Source organism: Apis mellifera, linkage group LG6 (genome assembly GCF_003254395.2).
Source record: "Apis mellifera strain DH4 linkage group LG6, Amel_HAv3.1, whole genome shotgun sequence".
Taxonomy (NCBI): domain Eukaryota; kingdom Metazoa; phylum Arthropoda; class Insecta; order Hymenoptera; family Apidae; genus Apis; species Apis mellifera.
The window spans coordinates 16,524,619-16,547,333 of record NC_037643.1 but is presented as its reverse complement, the minus strand read 5'-3'; the positions used below and the strand labels follow the sequence as shown (position 1 = coordinate 16,547,333).

The following is a 22,715-nucleotide window of genomic DNA, read 5'->3' as shown; positions in this document are numbered from 1 at the left end:
AATTAAAATTATCTCTTATATTAATGTAATATGATTTTATATCAGTTGAATTAAATTACATCTAATACAAACATAATATTAGACGTAAACAAAGAAACACAACGTAAACACAATAAACTTACACGACTAGGTAAATTTAAATAATTTTAAAATGAAATGAAGTGTTTTTATATATTTATCTAAATTCGTGAATTATAAATGATAAATCATTAATAATCATAAATATTTTATGATTAAAAAAGAGATTAAGTAATTGAAGTATATTATTATATAATATAAATAATAATTGATTTCAGTTATTTTTATTCCTTTAAATTTAATTCGTGAAAAAGAAACCAAACATTTTTCAAAACAATCTTATATTTTTACAGATAAAATACAAAATAAATTTAATATTAATTTTTTTGTTCTATATTATAGAAACAATAGAATCTTTTGTTATTTTTCAATATCATTAATTTGACTTAGAATGTAATATTTATATTTTTTGAATTAAAAATTAAGACATGTTTTGAAAGAAAAATAATGAAAGTGATTATTGATATCCTATTTATAATCACGTGCCAAAAATATTAATAAGGAAAAAGAATAATGGGAAAACAGAAATAAGATAAAAATTAAAGAATCAACGCCATCTCTCTGCCATGAGTGAAACTAACATATAAGAAGAACAAATATTAGAAAAAGAATAGAAATAGAATAAGAAATAAAATAAAATCAACGTTATCTCTCAAGTTCTTCGAAGACAACTCTTCAAAGAATTATTTTTTTGGAAATGAACTATTTTTTTTCCAAAGATAGTGCTCTTAATTCTTGCTCTATTTTATCCTATTTTTAAAAAGATATCTTTGGAATCCAAGAGATGATACTGACAGTCGTCAACTGCTTATTAACTCTATTTTTCTTTTATTTGATCTCTTTGTATTTCAATTATAGCAGTGACGCTAATTTCACAATTTTTAATCTATCTCTGTTTTTCTATTCATATTTGCCCTTCTTGTCTATTCTTGTTCTATAAAATATATTTTGAGATAACTTAAGAGACGATTTTAATATTTAACAATTAATATTAACAACTGAAAGCCAGTGAAAGAGAAATAAAAATAAAAAACGCTTTAAAATTCTCATATGATTTTGATAATAAAATATTTTAATTTTTTTTAAATTTTTATGAAATTCAATATTGGAATTTGTATTATATGAATAGTAACATATAAGTTGCATATTAGCAAGATATCTAAATAAATTTAACTTAATAATATCATATTTAAATTTATTTTTATTAAAATAATCTCACAAGTTGATATTATTTTCATTGTATTATAGTAATTGTTTTGAATTACATTAAATAGTAATTCTTATTCGGAAAAATATCATTGTGCACTCTATATTTATACTTTATAAACTAAACTACTCAATTGATAACGAATAAACGTCAAACATTTAACCTTAAACGAATCTATCAATTCGTATAAATAATATTTTCAAAATTATTGTATATTTGATATTTTAAAAAATGAATAACGTTGAAATTGAAGATTTTTATCATCATGATTTTACAACGGCTTCAGAATGGGAAGTGTTTATTGCAAGATTGGAAGAAATTATGCACGAATGGAAATTGCCAAATACAAAAATCGGACCATGTTTAAAATCCGGAGATTTTGTCAACTATCAATGGAACGAAAATTCGGAAAAACTTCATTTTGCTGGTTTGTAAAATATTAATATAGAATATTAATATTTTATTTTAATTAGAATTCAAACAAAATGTATTTCATATTCAGATTTTTTCTTTTCAAATGATGACATATAATGAAAACAGATGTTTCATTTTTATTACAGATGCAGAATTTACATTGAAACATTTCAAATTGAAATTGGAAGATAAAAGTACAGATAATCCTTTAGAAGAAAGCGATGAAGAAAAAGTACAATGTCACAAGGATGCATTAAATGCATCAAATGATTTTACTAGAATTGATGGAAATCATTTAGAAATAGCTCGCTATTATGGCATTAGAGAATTTCTTGTTTTACAATCCTCTAAAAAAGATTCTGTAATGGATGAAACTAAAATTAGAATTTTGCTTAGTTCTCTTGCAATTGCAGCAACTAATGCCAATTGGTAATTAAAAAAATTATTTGTTTGAAATTTATATTATCATATGATAATATAGAATTATAAATAGATTAATTATTGTAATATTAATATAATATTTATTTTAGTGATATACCTGCATTAGTACAAGTACAAGAACCATGGCAAAAAATGTATCTTGGAACGAGTATTGGAAAAGGAATTTGTACTCATTTTGATATGGTACATTTAAAAAAAGTACCTTTACACTGCAAGTACCTAACTGGTACGAATACAGTTTTTAACACAAAAGTATAGAAGTAATTATATTAGTTTATGCAATTTATGTAATTTGAATTATATTATTTTTTCAGTAGTATATGACAATTTCTTAATAAATATTATTTTTAGGCTTACTTGCTTTATTCAAACAGAAAGTTGGAGAAGGTTGTGGAGTAAGACTTGATCCTGTGATGATATCTGTAAGATTTTCATATTTGTTGAAAGATTGGACTAATAGCACATGGACTCAAGAGCCTCCAGATTTTGATTTTATGCAAGGAGAAACATTAGGTGTAGCTGAACTTGGAAAACTTCCATTTGGAGCAACATATGATCCAATTGCGTAAGATTTTTATATTATTTTTATATAAACCAAAGTAATTAAAATATATAAATTTTTGAAGAATTGATTTAATTAAATTATTATAGGGAGCTTCACTTATTTGCTACATGGCCTGAAATGTCGGAGAATGTAGTTGTCGATAGTGAAGGTTTTACAGATTTAGAACCACAGTTTGCCCTTGAATGGTCTGTGCAAGTGAAAATGGTTTCTTCGCCAGTCTGTTTACTCGGAGAATATTTAACAGATTTTTTACATCTTTGTAATAATCAAAAAACTATAGTAGATTTATTGGGTGATGCTGTTATTTATGCTCAACAAGAAGATCAAGCATTTAGTTCGGTTTTTAACATATTAACAGAATCTAGAATACCAACAATTTCAACAGTTGTTAGTAAAGCAACTACAAAAAAAAATAAAGATATAGAAGGACCAATACCAGAAGAAATATTATTGTCAATACTTTATTTTCTTTTTCCTGATGCAGAAGAAAATTCTGTAAGTAATAATTTTTTTAATATTTTTTCGTATTTAATTTTTCGTATTTTCAAAATACGATATTTTATTTTTATCATTTTCTAAAAACTATTGTGTTTTGATTGAAAAATAAATATAATAGCAGAGATAATTAAACTCATTAATGTTATAGAAAACTCCCTATGGTGACTTGACTATATTTAATGTGGATGAAGATCAAGGAAAAGGTGTAAAAACGTGTGCAATGGATAGTTTAGTATGGCGTCTTGCAGTTGTTGCAGCACATTGTACACATAATCTTGGAGGAGCAGCAGCATTAGCACAATTATGGTATGAATTCGTCCAAGAAATTAGATTTCGATGGGAAAGGAATATTCTTATATCTGGGTAAGTATTTGCACGTTTTATTAATTAATTGCATGGTAGAAAATAAAATATGTGAATTCTTATTTTAAAATATTATTATCTATTATTAATTTTAAAAGATGTGATATAATCAAGAAATGAGAGATTATTAATCATTTTTTTATTATTAATTTTTTCTTAATTTATTAATAATTAAAATTTACTAATTCTAATTTATTAATACTAAAGGAGTATATATTTTTGTATGTGTTTATTTTTTTTAATGTTGAAATATAAAATTATAATTATTTAGAAATATATATAAAATAGTGTTATATCTTTAGTAAAAAAAATCTCTCATTGCCAGAACATATCACATGTCATAGAATATTTTAAGATCAGTACAGTTTCTTGTAAACATGCATCAACCAAACATAAAATATTAAACACAATACAGATCTTGATAGATACTGTTTTATGATACAGTCTTTGGATAAAAATTCATCCATCATTCATACATATTAAATTTGATTTACTTATTCCTATTATTTTTTTGAGAGATCGTGTGCTGAAACTATTCAAGTTTTTTGTTTAAGCACACACAATATATTTCTAAATGTGTATTTTTAAACACTTTTTTAATATCAATTATCTTAAAGCTATATTTTAATGTTCTTCTTCATACTATGTCAATACATGTATTACACAGTAATACTTGTAACGACGTAAATCTTAGATTTTTATTTTAACAAATACTTTTGGTTAACGGTGTTAAACTCCGTTCTCCGAATTTTAAAATTTTACGTTATATAATACAATTATATGAATAAGAGCAGTTCAGATGTTCTGGAAAAAAATTGAACACGTTCACTGAACACGTTTGAGCAAAATCATACACACACATAGTATCGAATCAAAGAGGCATGAGACCAGTCCTTGTGGTTGGATTGCGTGCCATATATATATCCATATCATGATCAGTCCAATTATTTTCTTCGTAATTATTAAGAGTATGCGTCGAATCGGCTATGCTATATCTGCTACCCGGTCTTGGTGGGTTTTGCTCTAAAGTACGATTACACGATCTTGGTCTTTGTCTTCTGGACGAAGAATGTGGTGGCATATGACTGGGTGAGAAATTTGCTCGAGACATTCTATCGGAAGCTGCTGCTAAAGATTGTCGAGATTGTCTCAATTCTGCAAAAAATGATTAAACAATAAAAAGATAAAAAGATATTTTTTCATTTATCAAATAACTTGAACAAGAAATTTTACCAGATCTTGTATTAGCAAGATTGGAAGATAGAGTGTTATTTCCGAAATATCTTGTTGATGTGTTAGAAAAACTGTGCTGTGATTGACCATCGACTATGGAACGGGTCGATACTTTTCCACTATAATGTCCTGTTTGAGATCTAACATCATCGATACAAGAAGCTCTAGTTATCGAACCTAAAGATAGAAATATTTAATATATATATAAATTGTTGCAATAATTTAAATAATATTTTTCTTCTTTTTGCATTCCTTAAACAAATTTTTCATATTATTCATATTCTTTGTCGATACCTTGTCGGTCTATGGGAAATATTCTTGGTCTTGGTATACTTCTATTACTATATGCGGATACTTGATCCCATTCTTTCTGAGCATTATAAGCACTGAGAGTTGCCATTGATGATAACGGCCCGCCAGGGCTTGGAGTCGGACCAACATTAGAGCAACAATTTACCGGTAATCCAGCAATAGGTCCACCCATTTTTGTCTGATCAATACTATGAAGAGTGTGAAGTTTTCTGGCCCTTCGTCGATTCGCAACAATAAATATTATCACGGCAACCACTATAGTGGCACATATGGCTGCGCTCGCAGCAATGGTAATCTTATCCATATTAGATGTAGGCGAATTTTCTGTTCTTACTTCTTTGCATTGATTGTAAGGTACATTTGCAGGTGTGATGTTTGTTTCTTCTAACGATATCACACAGACTACAATACATTCCTGAAAAAATAAAATTTAAATATTTAAATCTATATTTTAACACGTTGTTAATTAAAATTAAACAAATAAAATATTTTACTTGTGAAGGGACGTTCTTAATTTTGAATTCTCGTTCGCTAGCCTCTAAAGGAGGTGCCTGTTTAAAACTGTTATCCCCAAACAATCTATAAATTACTTTAAAACCTAAAATATTGGTCGCTTCTGTATCCCAATATATAATCACCGCATTATCTTGTCTAAGCACGTCTTTAACTATAATATCTTTGTCGTTTAACTTTGATTTGTAAAGCGGTGAACCAAGTACCAATGGTGGCCTCGGTTGATGTTGCTGTAATTGATCTTGGACTTGTTTTGGTGGAGATAACGTGGTTCTCATTATCACTACATTTCCTGTTCGTGCAACAGTTGGTCTGTTAGTGATCGTTTTCAGAGTAGTTGAAGATGGTGTTGTTTCAATTTTTTGAGATTCTGTTGTGGAAGACAGAAGTGTCGTGGTTGATGTGGTTGTTGTTGTTACATTGTAGAATACATTGGTCGAGGGTCGAGTAATTGGGTTGTAACTACTAGCTATTCCAGCTGATCCAGTAGGTTCTTTTGTGTCCACACTTTCTACTGTGCCAATTCCTACAATTTCTGGAGCATTTTCGCAGATCATTTCTAAAAAATAATATATATAAAAAATTTCTAATAATTCTGATTTAGATAAAGCATAATTAAAAAAGGAAATGGAAAAATTAATTTCGAGAAAAAAAAAAATATTCACAAGTATTTTATAATTGATAATTATAAATATTACCTCCTGGACTGATGTTGTAAAAGCTTTTATCCTGCAATTTTTGCGGGCTTCCACAGAATTGCGGTTTGCGTTCCCGACTGGTAACTTGCAAATCTCTCGTTTCTATCCACTCGACGATCCATCGTAATTTGCAATCACAAATAAGGAATCGTCCTCCCAAACTCAAACCACGAAGCGTTCCATTCAATCGAGCCAGAGCCTCTTCTGGAACAGTTGACAAAGGATTTCCATCGATTGCCAATAGAGTTATGGATGGATTTTTTTGGAAAGCATTTACTGGCAATTCTGTTATTAAATTGAATCCAATGTCGAGCACCTAAATTAAAATAAAAATTAATTACATTATAATCAATAAATAGAATTATTAAATAACGATAAATATAATTGAAATTAATTAATAAACAATTTTTATCTTGCAAACTTTTTTTCGAAACTCACCCTAAGATCTTGAACACTGTTTATAGCAAGCATAGGAAAGTCTGGAATGAGATTGTTCAACAGACTCAACGAGCTCAATGTATTCTTAATCCCATAAAAGGCATCCGGCCCGATATTTTGAATCAAATTCCTCTCAAGGTTCAATCCGGTCAACGAATCGAGTCCTTCGAAAGCTTTCATGCCTGCAGATCCAGGCAATTCTCTGATACTGTTCTGGGATAAATCGAGAAAAGCCAATGTCTTCAAACCTCTTAACGCTTCGGGAACTTTTTTCTGTCTAGTACCTTTCAAGTTCAAGTTCTTCAACGTTCTCTCTAATCCTCGAAACGCGCCAGGCGACAAAGTCACTTCGTTATCGGAAAGTTTCAACGTGATTAATTTCAAACCTGCGAAAGTGTTGTCATTCACCTTTGTGATTTTATTCATCGAGAGATCCAATATAGTAAGATTCCTCAAAGTTTTCAATGTGGCGCTGGGAATCTCCGTCAACTCGTTGTCCTTCAGATTGAGACTCTTCAAGGAATTCTCTTGCCCCTTGAACGCTTCTGGCTCGATCGTTTTAATTTGACAACCGGACAATTGCATGTTGTTGATTTTCACAAATCCAAACGAGTCGTTCTTCAACACTCCTATGGTGCTGTTGTTTATGTAAAACAAATCTATGGTAGTTTTCGAAACGTAACGCCGTATAGCAGATAGTAGTTGTTCGTAGTTGACGATGTCACATTGTACGGATAATTCTCTGGCCAGATTGTAATCACAGATGCACGAGCTTTCGAGATCGGCTACGTGTTGCGCCCATGGACAACTAGAGGTTGCTGCCACTGTAATGATCACGCTTGCGAATAGCAGCAACAGCACCGTTGGATGTATATCTGAAAAATATTTGAATTATTTACCTCTTCTTCAAAGAAAGAATATAAACAGATTTCTTTTAAAGAAATATATATATATTTCTTATCTTTTCTATCTAAATTAAATAATTTATTAAAAGTAGTAAAAGTAGCACATTTAGAAAACCGACCTACAATTCAACGTATCAATCAATGAAATGCATATTTTCCAAATGTTATAATTTCTAGAAATTGTTTTTAAAAGTTCTATTGTTCATTTCTCTTCTTGAAAGGGTTGAATTCGTTAGAGAAAGTCAACCTGTTTCTCATAAACGAATACATGCGCGGAATGCTTTCGAAATGCCATGCAATTACGCATATAACGTATTCTACAATTACACCGCCACTTATTATTGTTCACTGGGCAACCTTGGAATGGATTATTACATCAATTCGAAATACTATTTCTCGATCGATTTCACATATTTTCGATATTGAAAATGACGTTTATAATATTCGTGGCTAATTATTTTTATATTCGCTGACTTTATAAATATTAATTTCTAGTTGATCATTGTTTACGAAGTATTTGCCAATTTTTTACATATATTTATGGTTAAATATATTTATATTTATTGTTTCTTTAAAGATACTCGTCAATTTTTGAGAATATTTTATACCTAGAGTGTTTATGAATGATTTTCTTGCAAAAAAGAAAATTAGGTTAGGTTAGATCAGAATTTGACAATAAATCTTTGCTTATTGCCAAATATTTCTAAATATTTGCGGTTATTATGAACTTGTAAACGATTTCTCGTGTGGATGTGAAAAGGAAAAATGTTGGACGTACTATATCTCGAATGTAGGACTGGGATACAACGGTCATCGAGAACCGTGACGTATGAACAAAGTTGTGCAGCCTAAACGAACCGCAACAAGCAAGGGTCCATAGACTGAACCCGTTACGAGTCAATGGCCCCAGTAAACGTATGTCCTTGCCATCAAACTCTATCGATGGCACTCGACCAACGGTGTACGAATTCCTATCAACGCAATATCAATCCTTGTTTTTTTACATGATTCCTTTTTTCTAATCTATTGTGTTTCACACACATACACATGCATTTTATATTTTATTTAAAAATATATCTTCTAGAGCTATATTTAATCTTTTGAATTGTTTTTAAAATTATATATATAGTTTTTATTTATTGTGAATATTTTTTTTTCAACAAGTTATTTTATTATTACTACAATTTTATATCATATAATTTTATATGAAACTATTTTATTAGTATCCACTACAATTTAAGAAGTAAGTCAATTATAGATTGAAAGGAAAATAAAGTTCAGGTAAAATTGAGATTTCCCTTGTGTAATAATTCCCTTTCTATTATTCGTTCTACACTTTCCAATATTTCTAGAAAAAATGTCTGAATAATTCCATTAATCACAATCTTGATCGTTATAAAAAATACTAGGTATTGTTTCTTTGATCGTGTTACAAAATTTTCTATTGTTAATTCTTTGTAAATAATTGTTTACAAAATTGTCTAATTTAATTTTTTTTTTATTGATATTCTTATGAAGATATTTCATTTGATATTTTCCACATTATTTATGCATATAAAAACAGGCAAAAGTTTCGAAATTTTTAAGTAAGATTAACATACTTTTTAAACATTTTATATTTTTCTAACCTTATAAATCTATAGTTTGTAATAAAAATAAGTGAAACTCAAACGTCCTAAATTTTATGCGAAGAGAAAAATTTATACTTGTGATATTAATATTATTGTAATTCTATTCAATAATTTAAAGAGAAAATCAAAAGCAATGCAATGTAATTCAAATTACATTCGATAAATAATTTTAAGTCACGCAATAATCGAGAAACTATAAAAATATGTAAAATCATACAAGAAATTAAAAATATTTTTATGAGTAATTGTATCATATTAATAATGTAACATAAAATTAATTAATTTTCAAAACTAACGATAATTTTTAAATTTTTTATCATTTCGATTATATGTAAATATTATGAAAAAATATAACGTATTTCACATATAATTATTTCTCTCTATCTGTGACATTAAATTATTTCATATGATTACAGTAACGTAATTCTACAAAAATAAAATCTAATAAAAAATACTTTATTAAAAAATGAGATAATAAATATTTTTTGCATCCGTTATAATAATTTATAATACCTTAAAAAAAGATGAATCAGTTTTACATAAAGTAGCATCATCTTGATTCAAATAACCTAACAGCGTAAATTAATAACCGGCAATATTATTATAGAAGCAAAGATTCCGGAACTTGTTCGGTTGGCAGGATCGTCGAATTTCTAGAGCAAAGTCAACGATTTGAGTCTCATTATGGGTTGAAGGAAAAGAATAAGAACAGATCAGAATACTTAATTAATTAATGTGTTCGTCACGCCAGTAGATCTTGGAATACTTGTTAATGGGAGCACAGGAGCGCTCACCGTATATTTTATTTTACCATTACCGCCATCTATTGCTCGGCCAATTTGATAATTAATAGCAATTGTTATAAACATAATTCGTAAACATAATTTATAAAATATTTATATCGATGTTATTTACTCATAATTAAACTTTAACATATTTGCAATGTTAATTATTTTAAATATAAAATATATAAAATTAATATAATTAGAGAAAGATATTCTTGACATATTTTTACAAAAGAAATCGAATGAAAGTTTTTTTTTTACAGTTTTTTTTTTATGAAGAAATGTGATATATGATATTTAAATAAATTCCAATTCATGAAATTGATGATTCACATCGAAAAAAAATCTTGTGAAAATTTATAAAAATGTAAATTCTTGCGAAATGAATATAATAAATAATATAAAAAAAATATATTTGAATTCATGAATTTTACTTGTACATTTATCAGATCTATTTTGCAAAAATTTATTCAATGAATTATAAAATTGTAAAATAATATGTAAAGTAATTGAATGGAAAATACTTAACATCTTAATCATTAACTCTACTGTTACTGATTAATATACATAGCATGTATGATTATCAGAGTATGACAAATGATAATATCTCGCCAAAGATCTTGCTATTATAAAAAAAAAAAATCAAAATCTAGAATAGAAAATAATTACGTAATTATATTCTCAAAAAAATAAAATATCATAATTAAATGATTGTAATTGTTTAAAAAATTTAAAAAATACTTAAACTATTTGTTAATATATGTAATAGTTATGTACAACAAGATATACATAATATTATAAAAATTCAGATGGTCACATAACTTCATTCTTTCTAAAAAACGAAAATGGTCAAGTGAAAGTTATTCATTATTACGTGGTATTTGCAAATATATCCGAGATCATTTGGTACAGCAACATTCCATTGATGTACTTGACTGGTTAACCTTTCATTGAAGAATAGAGAAATTATTACTTATAACGATCAATTTGTGGATGTCTTTAATATCGCCTTGTGTACGTATCATACATATATCATAATTATTTTATATTCAATTTTAATTGATAAATGTGTTACATATTAGTAAAATTGAACCTCTTTTATCATGCAAACAATTTGAGAATTGATATTTCAAGAATTGAATATATTCTATTAAACAAATTGTGTTAAAAAATTTTTAATATTTATAAAAACTTATATTATTTTTTATAATAGTTTAAAGAATAATAAGATATCTTTAAAATCAAAAAAATATATTCGAAAATCTGAATTTATATATTTTTTTAATCTTTACAGGATTCGAGAACGTGCATCTCAATATTTTTCAAATTTAACCTAATCTTGGAAAGATTCGAAAAACATGATTCTCTTATATTTTTTAAATTTGGCAAAATTCGAAAATTTTTCTCCTCAAATATTTTTATAATATATTTCACACGATTTGCGATATAATATTTATGGTCATTATGTAAAATTTTTTATTATTTCATTCATCCGGCAATATATGGAGAAATATAAGAGGCACGTGGCCAGTTCGTATGTAGTTGACTGTGGAATTCGCGCCTTTCACTTTCGTTCTCTTTCAATTTTCCGTCCTGCTTCTATGCACGAAATATCGCGGGCCATGTTATTAAAGTAGATTTATGCAAGATAAAACAGAGGTTTAGAATGTCGATACGACATTACTATTAACCATAGGTCAGCCAGTGTCAATGTTTATCACGGATAGATAGTCAATTCTCACGGTACTGTTCTATATTTTTTTAAAAAGTTTATGTGTACATGTATATACATTATGTTTACATGTATATACAATATAATACGAATACAGACATATTTCCATTATTTTTCCATGATTTTATTTGTTGATTTAATCTTGTTAGATTATGTTGATTAAGACTTGTTCTATTAGTTAGTTAGGTTAAGTTGGGTTAAGTTGCCTAACGAATATTTGTTATACGAATCAAAGTATATTATGAATTTCTTTTTATATTATAAGAATTTTTTATATTTTATTATAATATTTATCAAAGTGAATTTAACTTATTATTATTATTATGTCAATATAGCTAAAAACCTATAGATGGGATTTCGAAAGTAATAAAAATAGAAAACAGTATAATTAAAAGTTATGAAGCAATGCAAGTGAAAATTTAAACATAAATACTCCTGTGCAAATACAAAGATGATAAATCTTTATTACGTATAATATTCTCACGTGTCATATATTTTTCCCAGTTATGATTGTAGAAAATAAAATTGTACATTAAGAATATTAATATTTTCTTTGTTAGAATTATAATTTTTTCTGTTTCTAAAAAAAAATTAAAAATAAATAAATTAAGAAAAAAAAGTTATATTTTAAAAATATTTAATAGAAGAAAAAACATTAAATTAAATTAAATTCTAATAAAAAAATAAAAATTTTATTAAGTAAAATCAAAATATATTTTTTATATTACTTCTTTACTTATTTTTAAATTCCAAAAAAGAATTGTTTATAAAAAATTAATAGAATTCTTTGTATAAACTCATTGTATTAAATTTTTAGTGCCTATAAAATTAAAAACATAGTATAATTCATTTCGAAGTAGTTTCACGTTTCTTTAATGTTACTAGAATACTAGTTAAACAAATAAGAAAAGAAATTAATTAGAAGAAATTTGGTAAAATGCCAAATATTTTCACTCTTTTCACCCGTTTAAAATTCTATTACTATACTTTCCATTAAAATAGACCAATTATAGTAAAAAACGATATAAACAAAAGAATTATGGTATATTATTATTAAAGAATATTGTAATATCTGTAATAATAATATTTAATATCATTTAAATATATAACTAATAGATAATTGAAATAAACAATGTAAAAAAATGAATAGATATAATTGAAAAAGAAGAATCGTCGCTGTTTTTTATTTACAAAAATACAAAGTATAATTTTACGAAGTATATTATAAAATTTTTTATTTTTTTTCGAATAAATTGTTTATATTTTTCGATTTTTATTTCACGAAAAAATGTTTATACGAATCTTCACGATTCGTCAGACTTTTCATATTCTTGTAACGGTTCGTGCCTCCAGTTGAAACAGTATGCGAAACGAACCATCGAAGTACTGTTATCCGCTCCATCTCACAACCTAGCACAGTGAATGAAGAATATTCTTGTGACAAAGATCTCTGCATTGTTCAATATCAATGTTAATTCAATTCTGTCGTTCTTCTTTATCAATCTTCCATTACTTTACACTTTAAAAATTACATATTTATTGATATTATAAAAAATAGAATGAAAATAGATAAAAGTTTTTCATAAAAAAATATAAAAGATAAATAGATACAGTTAAAAAAAAAGATTAAAAGTTTTCTTGCATCTAATGCAAAACTTAACCTAAAAATTTTACAATTAATAATCTTATATAAAAAATATTTCTATAATGAAGATGAATATTTCTGCTAATTATTTATTTATTTAGTTATTTTTATTCAATATTTTTTTTTTGCTATATTAAAAAACAAAAAAAGATGAAAAACCTTCGATTTTTTCGTTCGATCAGCTTTTCTACACGCATGCCCCTAAAAGTCCGCAGAAAGGCACACAGGTGGAATTAGTGTCGCGCAATATCAGGTTTATTTCGTAACTCGTAATTACATTGCTGAAACTGTCTGGCAAAAGAAAAAGAAAAGATATTTCTCTTGGACATCACTTGGATGCATTCATAAGACAGGATATTGCTAATAATACCAGCATACCATTTCTATGATTGGTGTTTTATTGGTTCCGCTTATATCCGATGGGCAATCATTCATTCAAGAAATCAAACGCGAGACATGTGTTAAGTTTCTAACGAGTGCGAATGGCGTAATGTAATATCGCGAGTCGAAAGCGGTTAACTGGTATTACTTGACAGATATTGATTACATTATTACAATATGATGTGACAAGATCAAAAGGATTAAAGTTTTTTTTTGTTTTATTTAGCAATTTTTTAATTGATCAAATCGAAAATTATATATTACTTTTTTTTAGGATATTCGAAATAAACAGAATTGATGGAGGAATTTATATGGCACGATTATTTTTTTAACGCAACGTATATCTTTAATTTTTAATATAGATAATAAAGATGAATAAAAAATAATTAGATGTAAATGGTTGAAAATCAGATTATGGAACCTAAAATAGAGAACAAATCGAAGTTCACACGAGCTAAACAAATCTTACAGCAATTTCACTATTTCCTCCTATTAGAAAGCAATAGACTTTTTAGATGTTAATGATCTTCCGCGAATACCGTTCCACGCTGCATTTATTTGACACGTACACTATATTTATCATAAATTTACTAGTCAATATTGCTTTACTAATTTCATAATATTTGGTAAATTAATTTATGATTATTACTTACTAATTTAAAATAATTTTAGAAATGAATTATCATTCCTTCTTCATATTTCAATCAATTTTAACCGTTTAACATTATTATTATTTCATTTTATTTTTCTATATCTTTCAAATTTTTCGCTTCTTATTATTTTTTTTTTTTTTTCATTGATATATGCGCGATGAAGTGAAAAGGATATTAATTATATATACACATTATACATTTCATTCTGAGCAAAAGCCATATTATTATATTTCATTACTGGTTAGAAGACCAGTAATTATTAATATATATAATAAACATAAAAAAGATTATCAAGGATTGGGCATCGGATAAATTGCAAAATTCTCTTCCTTTGAAAAAGATGGGAGAACAAATCTTATTGTATGTTACGTTGGAAGAACGTAACGCCGTGCGCCTGTTTGTTTCATTGCACGTCGTGAGAACGTGAGATACAATGAACAACCGAACGTGAAACGCACAAAGGGAAAAACGAAGGCACAATAACTAGGAAATGTAGGATCATCATTGCGTTAATTACCGGATTCAAAAAAACCATCACAATCGTTAGAGCAATCGCTTTTGTGATAATTGCGAATCTTTTTCTCATCACGCTGATTCGCATTCGAATCGTTCACTTGTCACTATTACACAAACTGAAATTTCATCAATAATTATTTTTCAGCCAAAGTACATAATTTTGTCATTCTCAAAAATTTCTCTAATTTTTTTCTTAATATTTTTTTTCATTCCCTGATATTTTATTTTCTTGAATTTCACACGTAAAACGTGTGCAACAAATGTCGCATTTTTATCGATCGATGGTAATCGGTGAGCACCAAATCCATCCGCAATTACGCCATCAGTCCTATGACGGAAGTTAAGAAGCGGTTCCGGAAATGAGAGCTCCGTCGGTCGTACTAAACTCAGTTTCCCTCGACCTTCCCAGGATGTAGGTTAGCATGTACCGACTTTTAGTCTGAATTCTATGATAACTTTTACGATTTCTAGTAATTTTTTTTTTTTTTCGAAATGTAATTACACGTAAAATATTAATATCAATGAACGAGTGAATTCAAATTGTTAATCAATACAGCGGTAATATTTTTCAAACAAAAAAAAATCATCGTTAAAGACCAAAATATCTTCACGAACGATTATCATCGATCAATTATTCCTTAAACAATCATCTATTCTATTTATTCATTCGTCTCATAGCGTAAAAGAGAAATCCTTCGTTTATTAACATTCACTTCTGCAGTTTATTTTCCCAAGTATGCAAAAAAACTTGAACGATCGTGTAAGTACACGGTATACCTTTCTCTGAACGCAATACGATGCAATTTCAAGCCTCGCCACCGCAGATGGAATTGCTTTCAACTAGAATCCGCATAGAATAATACTACGCTTACCGATCATTTCCTTCCGAACCGATAAGAGAGAGAGAGAAATAAAGAAAGGAAAGACGGAGCTCAATCGATAATCGAAGATATATATATATAAGTATAATAAGTGTATATATAAATATACATTTATACTTAATATTAAATATATATTTTACACATTCTAAATCACTCAAATGAAACTTTTAATCATAGTTAAACGTTTAATAATCTTTTTCTTGATTGTAGTAATTCTTGCAGTAGAAAAAAAAGCAGAGTATTATATGGATTATATTTTTTTTTTCCACATTAAAATCGTTTCTATAGAAATCTCGAACAGAAATGGATTAATTTATGTACTATAAAAAAAATGTTACGCTTAATTAAACAACAAAGAAAGTTGAACTGTTGAGCTAAAGAAAAAAACACAAGCATTCTGTTCTTTGTTAAAAGAATAGGGAATATAATAAATTGATATTACATTCAATGAATAGAAGAAGAAAAGAACAAGAAAATTTCTTATTTTATTTTAAGAATCAATATTATTCATGCAGATAATTTATCATTTCAAAAATTTTACACAGCAAAGTGAATTACATAATTGACATAGTAGTGGCTAACTAAAAGACAAAAATCTACCAGGTATTTATTCTTAAACAATTATTTTTAACAAACAATGATAAAATCCTTCTAATCCATATTATAATATTTAAAATATAACATATTTTGTAGAGAATAGAGATATCTAGTTGGAGATTTCAACGCATCACACCAGGAATAGAAAACTATTACGTTAACTGGAAACTTGCTATAGATATAATTTATGGTAATCATATCCCACATTGTGAGTTCATTAATTACGAAATTCTCAATATTAAATATTCTCATGAATATTTTACATGTATTTGAGCACGTCTCAAGATTAGAATTTCATAATTTCAAGATGAAGTTAATCAAAATGAAAGAAATCAAAAAAAAAAGAAAAAAATAATATTCTAAAATACCTTAATCAATATATTTAAAACAATCGTATTATTTCTAAATGAAATAAATTATTAAATTATTCAATTTGAAAGAAAAGTTAATTATTTCAAAAAAAATGAAACAAAATAAAAGCCCTTTTAAACACGATTATAAATATTGCATATCTTTTCCTAATCTAAGGATAGAAGTGCAAGTAATGAAATAAAAGAATCGAGGCAGGAGAACAGTATGGTTCGATGGTCATGGCGAGCAAGCAACTGGGCAAGCCAGTATCGCCACGCTTCTTGGACTTTACATAAGGAAATTGTAGAAATTTCTTCGTAATAGTTGCCAGATAGGACGGAATTATCATAGTCTTCAATTTTTAGCGTAAAACTATGTGGAACAGGACGTAACATTTTTCAAGGCTTTTTTATAAGCTAATTATCATTCGATGAGATAATCTCTTTATATTAATCCTCTTCTTTTTCCATACCACAGCGTCCAAAACATAATTATATTTTAAATTTCATCCGGAGAAAATTTGAAATACACTTATATTTTCGATCGATTTTCTCTGAAACTTAAAAATATTTATCGATTCTGGGAAATTCTGTAAAATTTTATAATCTTGGAATTTTTTATTCAAATGCAAGAATATTCTAATTTTCTGTAATGAAAAATAATATATAAAAATCTTAATCTTTTAACAATATCTCTTCCTAAATTTTTAATACATTTATTGAATAATATAAATATAATAAAAATAATATATAATAATATAAAAATATAAAAATAATATAAAATAAATAAAAAATGTAAAATAAATTTTACATTATGTTATGAAAAAGTTGAATGTCAAAGCTTTCAAAACAAGCAAAACAATTCTCTTAAAAGTCGGTGAAGATTGCCTATCTCTTAAATTTATCCTAGCCATGCTATATCCTCCCATGTAGTAAGTAAATACATGGAGGAGCATACTATATATGTTGGCCTCGTGTAGTACATGGTTCAAGGTCGGCCAGTACACGCTGAAGACGATACATGAGGTATGCGTAGGTGCATTCACCCTTTGAAACTTGCTGCTATAATATAACTATACTTGTTCGAGCTGTAAGGGATAAAACAGCAAAGAGTCTATCTATGCTGAATATTTCGTGCAGAAATTCGTAGAGAAAACTTTTTATTTAATGGACACGTGTACGATCACCTTTTTTTTTTTTTTTTTTTTCTTACTCAACGGTATCATCTGTAAACAATAACCAGCACAATAACACAAATATCGATTATGATGACAATGATCGAATTTTCAAACGATAAGTAAATATATTTTATTCGATAAAAATTCCTTCGCGTTCAAAAGAATTTCAAGAATTCGAATTTCGCGCGTTTATTCTTACATTCGATGATTAAAATCTTTTTTTCTTTTTTATTTATTCATTTATTATCATATATTTATTTTATGAGATAAATTTTTCTAGTTTGTATTATTATTATTATTATTATTATTATTATTTAAGAAGAATTGATTAACAGTTATAAGTCATTTAAAATAAAAATAATTCTAGATTAGAAGATTGTACCGTTAAGTATTTTAGAATATTATACATGTCGTATGTGTTTAGGATTGTAGGTTATAAATGGGCGCGAAAATTAAATTCTATGAAGATGATTAAAATATGTAATGACGGCAAAAGATATGTTATTATAAGAAATATTTAAAAATGGAAAAATTTCTTTAAAAAAGATCAAAATTATATAAAATCAAAATTGAATAAAACATTCGTGTTATCAAATCAACGTATCTTATATCCTTAAAAAACTAATTTAAAAAACAATATAGAATCTACTTACTCATATTTGTTACTATTAGTTTACAGCCTGTTATGATCCATGACGTGTTCCGGCCAAGCCGAGTTTTGTTTATCACCTCAGTTTTAAAAGAATTATGTAAAAGAAAAAAAAAAAAAGACGCACGCGGAGAAACGAAACGCGGTCTATTTCATACGCGAACGAGCGCACTATGAAGAATGCCGTCAAAAACAACGGCCTCTGTTGACGCCACCTGTTGTTACTGCCACCCGAAATGAACTTATATTATTCCCAGCTATATACACTTCGAATTACCTTTACTCTCATGTACGTAATCCGTGGCATAAATCATCTAATAATCGTATAATTCGAATTAATTTTTAAACAATTGATATGAACACGCGTGATCCTCGAACTGTGACACGTTTGATACTGGGAACCGTTAAGTTCGTCTCGGTAGCATCGGCATCACGGTCTTCGACTAGACTGCAAGAATTCGCTGCTGTTCGACCCCCCCAAGAATCTTGTCTCTCTCTTTCTCTCTCTCTAGAAGCGATATAGGCTGAGGTAGGGCAGAATAGTATACGAGCCTTTGGAAAACGAATCTTCAATAGTTTTTTCGATCGTGAACCACTATCGAAAATATTACCAATTTTTAGACGATTATCAGATCGATCAGTTTACGGCAGAATATGACAGTAAAAAAAAAATAGAATTGTCTCATTCTATTTCTATTTCACATAAGGCAAATTATTTATTTATAATACTTAATAAATAAATCGATTTTTTCTTCAGTTATCATTTTTAATTAAAATTTAAATATTGAAAATTTTCAATTTAAACATATTTGAAATATAAAAGAATTAAAAAAAAAAATAGAATAATATAAAGATTTTATTAAAATGTATCTATAAATATATATATAAATTTCGTTATCATTAAATCACAACTTGATTTTTGAATTTAATTATGATAAAATTATTATTTTACAATAGTTATTAGTCTTCAAATATATATATATAAATTATTTCGATAAATTTTTTTTCATTTGTACTTTTTAATTATAAATATGTAAAATAATACATATATATGGTATAAATAATAATATTTAAAATAAGATTTATTAAAATTTTTATTCATTCTTAAAATTATAGTAATATTCTAAGTTACATTAATTTTAAAATAAAAATATTACATTCTTAAAATTATAATAAAAAATCCATAATTAAATATTTTTTTTTTTCTTAGAGTCAGTCCTGGTTTTCCGGATTCAGTAAGAACATGTATATTGCATCAAAAACTTCAGGTAAAATTAATTTCTTTTTTTAATTTCAAAATTTAAAAATAATATGTTTATCTAAATTAATTTAATTTTAATTTAATGATACGATGTATGTATAATTATATATTATTATTATATATAAATTTATTTTAAAATTTTAAATAAATTTTTTTAATTGAAATTTTAATTTCAAAATAAAATTCAAAATAATTTTTTAATTTTTATTTTTAATATGATATAATAATGATGCCAATATAAAACTTTTTATTTAATTTACTAATTATTAATTATATTTTATTTTCTTAGATGATGAATTGTTGTATTGAAAAAAAGAAAGCAAGGGAAGAAATGGCGCATAAATCTCAAAGTATAGATACTGATGAATTTGAAACAGGTATATATAATATATAGAGTAAGATGATAAAAATATATTAATCGATTTTATGTATTATAAAGTAAAATTTTATCTTTTTAAAGGGAAAAAATAAATTTTACTTAATTGTTTAATTTTTTAAAAAAAACTCAATCCAATAAATATGTAATTTATAACGTTTCTGATTTTTAGCAGAATCAGAAGAAGAAGAGTTTTTCGAATGCACTAGCGAGGAACCAGCAAACGAGGACGATTCAACAAGGACACAGCTGAAAGCGAAACATCTATTATGGAACAAACCTGCAGGACGATTAGCCAAACATCCTTCTCTCAAGTATATAATTTATTTTTATTTTAGTTTTATTATATTATTATTGCTATTATTATTATATAATTTATAAAAATATAAATATTGTTATAAATAATTAATTTATGTTTAGATTAATTCAAAGTGGAGATCCTCTTTATTTACCGATAACGCAAGATCCTGTACCAAAAACAGAAGATCAACTCGAAGAAGATGCTCAAGTGATGATGCAGCTTGGAACTGACAAACATGCTTCAGAAATGCGAGCTAGATTAATGAGTGCTTCATTATTATCTGATATGGAATCTTTTAAAGTAATAATAATATGTTATATATATAGATTTATAAAGTTAATTTTTTTATGCTTAGGAAAAATATAATTATCTTATATATTTTTATAATTTTATTAAGAAGAAACATTTGAATTAATATAATATCATAAATAATTTATAAAATAATTAAATTCTAAAAATTAAATTTTATAAAAATAATTTTTTTTGCCATAAAAAGTATTTTAATATAAAATTTGATATTTTAAAAGAATTATGAAAAAAATTTTTTTTAATTTTTTAAAAATTGATTAATTACTTCTAATTCGTATATATAGATATCTATATAATTTATCTTTTGATTATTTTTTTATAAAATAATAAAAACAATTTAACAAATGTAGGCAGCAAATCCTGGAGCAGTTTTAGAAGATTTCATTCGTTGGTATTCTCCAAGAGATTGGATTGAAGAAGATGAAATAGATGAATGGGGTCAACTTAAAGGTTTTTTTTTATTAATTTGCTTATATTTTGTAAATTAGAATTATAAAATAAAAAAAACTTAAAAAAAATCAACAATAATTTATTATTTAATTTAGGACATTTATCAGCAAGAATGTTAATTCCGAATAATCCGTGGTCTACAACTTGGAATTCAGCTCAACCTGTACCTGCTCATCGACAAAAACGATTATTTGACGACACAAGAGAGGCTGAAAAAGCTTTGCATTTTTTAAGTACGAAACGCATAGGTCAAATTGCTCAACTTCTTTTACCAACTTTAACTCATGCAGCGCTTCATACTTTAAGCGAGCAAAAACAAGATGCTCTACCAAATCTACTTGATGTGGCATCAAGTATACTTAATAAATTACAGTATGCGACGAAACCTATTCATCAAAAATTATATATATATGAGGTATCTTTAAATTATATACTTATAATTTTTCATTTTATATTTTATCAATAAAATTAAAAAATAAATTAATTTTAGGAAATTTTTCGAGATATAGAAGGTATAGAAGCTCTTGTTGCTCAAGTAAATTCGTTACAACATAAATTAGGTGGAAATAATGATTCTAAAGAATTTACTTCATTTCTCGTCCAATTAATGCGTGGAAAAGAAGTAGAAGTACCAGATGGATCTAGAGGAAATATCGGTTCTCGAATAACAACAATGTTTAGAGATGCTCAAAAAGTATTATACGCTTTATTTCATTTTAGATAATAACTATTTTTGAATTATTTAATTCTTGGCACATAACAAAATTATTAAAAATACAAAGAATCGAATCTTTACAATTATTTTTTTTATATTTTAAATATATGATGATAAATTTTAAGTTATATATTTAAAATAAATTTTAAATGATAAATTTATATGTTTTAGGCTGCTTTTGTAATGCCTTCTCTCAACATTAATCCAGAAATAGATGCTATTGGAGACAGTAAATTTAAATCGTTTCCGGAACCTTGCTGTAAAGAATTTATTTTACGTATCGTAACACCACGGCCTTCACCAACATCAACAGCACAACCCCAAAGATTATATGTCTGTCTCAAACGAGATGATATTCGTTTAGCTGGATTTTTTTCGGAAGATACAATATTTTTGTAGTCCATGTTTCAACATTTTTTAAACAATTAATTAATGATTACTAGAAGTTCAGTTATTTTTATCATTTTATGTTTTTCAGTTATATGAAGTATAATATTATTGTTAAAATATATTTTCTAATTATGTTAATTCATTTGTTTTGATTTTCATATTAAGTGTATACATAATTATTTCATTGTTTTCATAAAATAACAACCAATTTAACATAAATGATATAAAATATATAATAAAAATGATGAAA

The 22,715-nt window shown here is 26.4% G+C and overlaps 2 protein-coding genes and 2 long non-coding RNA genes across 8 annotated transcripts; 2 read left to right on the top strand and 2 right to left on the bottom strand.

The window, feature by feature from the left end:
* Positions 1-1,410: 1,410 nt before the first annotated feature.
* Positions 1,411-22,652, top strand: LOC411637 (rab3 GTPase-activating protein catalytic subunit). Of its 2 annotated transcripts, none has more exons than XM_016912775.2 (14): positions 1,411-1,712; positions 1,846-2,128; positions 2,230-2,366; positions 2,492-2,705; positions 2,792-3,200; positions 3,352-3,566; positions 19,874-19,931; positions 20,214-20,301; positions 20,476-20,614; positions 20,721-20,901; positions 21,261-21,360; positions 21,456-21,775; positions 21,851-22,054; positions 22,247-22,652. In XM_016912775.2, the coding sequence occupies exons 1-14, from the start codon at positions 1,517-1,519 to the stop codon at positions 22,472-22,474; spliced, it is 2,772 nt and encodes a 923-aa protein (XP_016768264.2). In that variant the 5' UTR covers positions 1,411-1,516; the 3' UTR covers positions 22,475-22,652. The 2 variants fall into 2 exon arrangements, with proteins under 2 accessions (XP_016768264.2, XP_395106.4); XM_395106.7 differs by having other exon boundaries at positions 20,473-20,614.
* On the bottom strand, positions 3,562-19,346 carry LOC100578059 (vasorin). 4 transcript variants are annotated; one of them, XM_003251626.4, is made up of 7 exons: positions 18,668-19,346; positions 6,761-7,635; positions 6,323-6,638; positions 5,606-6,183; positions 5,094-5,526; positions 4,800-4,976; positions 3,562-4,721 (listed from the first exon to the last, which is right to left on the bottom strand). In XM_003251626.4, the coding sequence occupies exons 1-7, from the start codon at positions 18,669-18,671 to the stop codon at positions 4,438-4,440; spliced, it is 2,667 nt and encodes an 888-aa protein (XP_003251674.2). In that variant the 5' UTR covers positions 18,672-19,346; the 3' UTR covers positions 3,562-4,437. The 4 variants fall into 4 exon arrangements, with proteins under 4 accessions (XP_003251674.2, XP_006570956.2, XP_016768266.2 ...); XM_006570893.3 differs by lacking the exon at positions 18,668-19,346 and adding an exon at positions 9,810-10,134; XM_016912777.2 differs by lacking the exon at positions 18,668-19,346 and adding an exon at positions 8,444-8,723.
* LOC107964630 lies at positions 13,051-14,116 on the bottom strand. The gene is made up of 2 exons (XR_001703491.2): positions 13,618-14,116; positions 13,051-13,223 (listed from the first exon to the last, which is right to left on the bottom strand). It is a non-coding gene; the product is annotated as an uncharacterized LOC107964630 (long non-coding RNA).
* Positions 13,888-14,292, top strand: LOC102655062. Its single transcript, XR_411991.3, has 2 exons — positions 13,888-13,980; positions 14,114-14,292. It is a non-coding gene; the product is annotated as an uncharacterized LOC102655062 (long non-coding RNA).
* Positions 22,653-22,715: the final 63 nt, after the last annotated feature.

Bases quoted from the DNA above. Each gene is read 5' to 3' on its own strand.
- LOC100578059 (XM_003251626.4), bottom strand. The intron at 6,184-6,322 runs GTAATATTTATA...ATTATTTTTTAG, and splicing joins TTACAACATCAGTCCAGGAG to AAATGATCTGCGAAAATGCT. The intron at 5,527-5,605 runs GTAAAATATTTT...TTATTTTTTCAG, and splicing joins TTAAGAACGTCCCTTCACAA to GAATGTATTGTAGTCTGTGT.
- LOC411637 (XM_395106.7), top strand. From the start codon at position 1,517: ATGAATAACGTTGAAATTGAAGATTTTTATCATCATGATTTTACAACG. The intron at 2,706-2,791 runs GTAAGATTTTTA...AAATTATTATAG, and splicing joins GCAACATATGATCCAATTGC to GGAGCTTCACTTATTTGCTA. The intron at 21,361-21,455 runs GTTTTTTTTTAT...TATTTAATTTAG, and splicing joins TGAATGGGGTCAACTTAAAG to GACATTTATCAGCAAGAATG.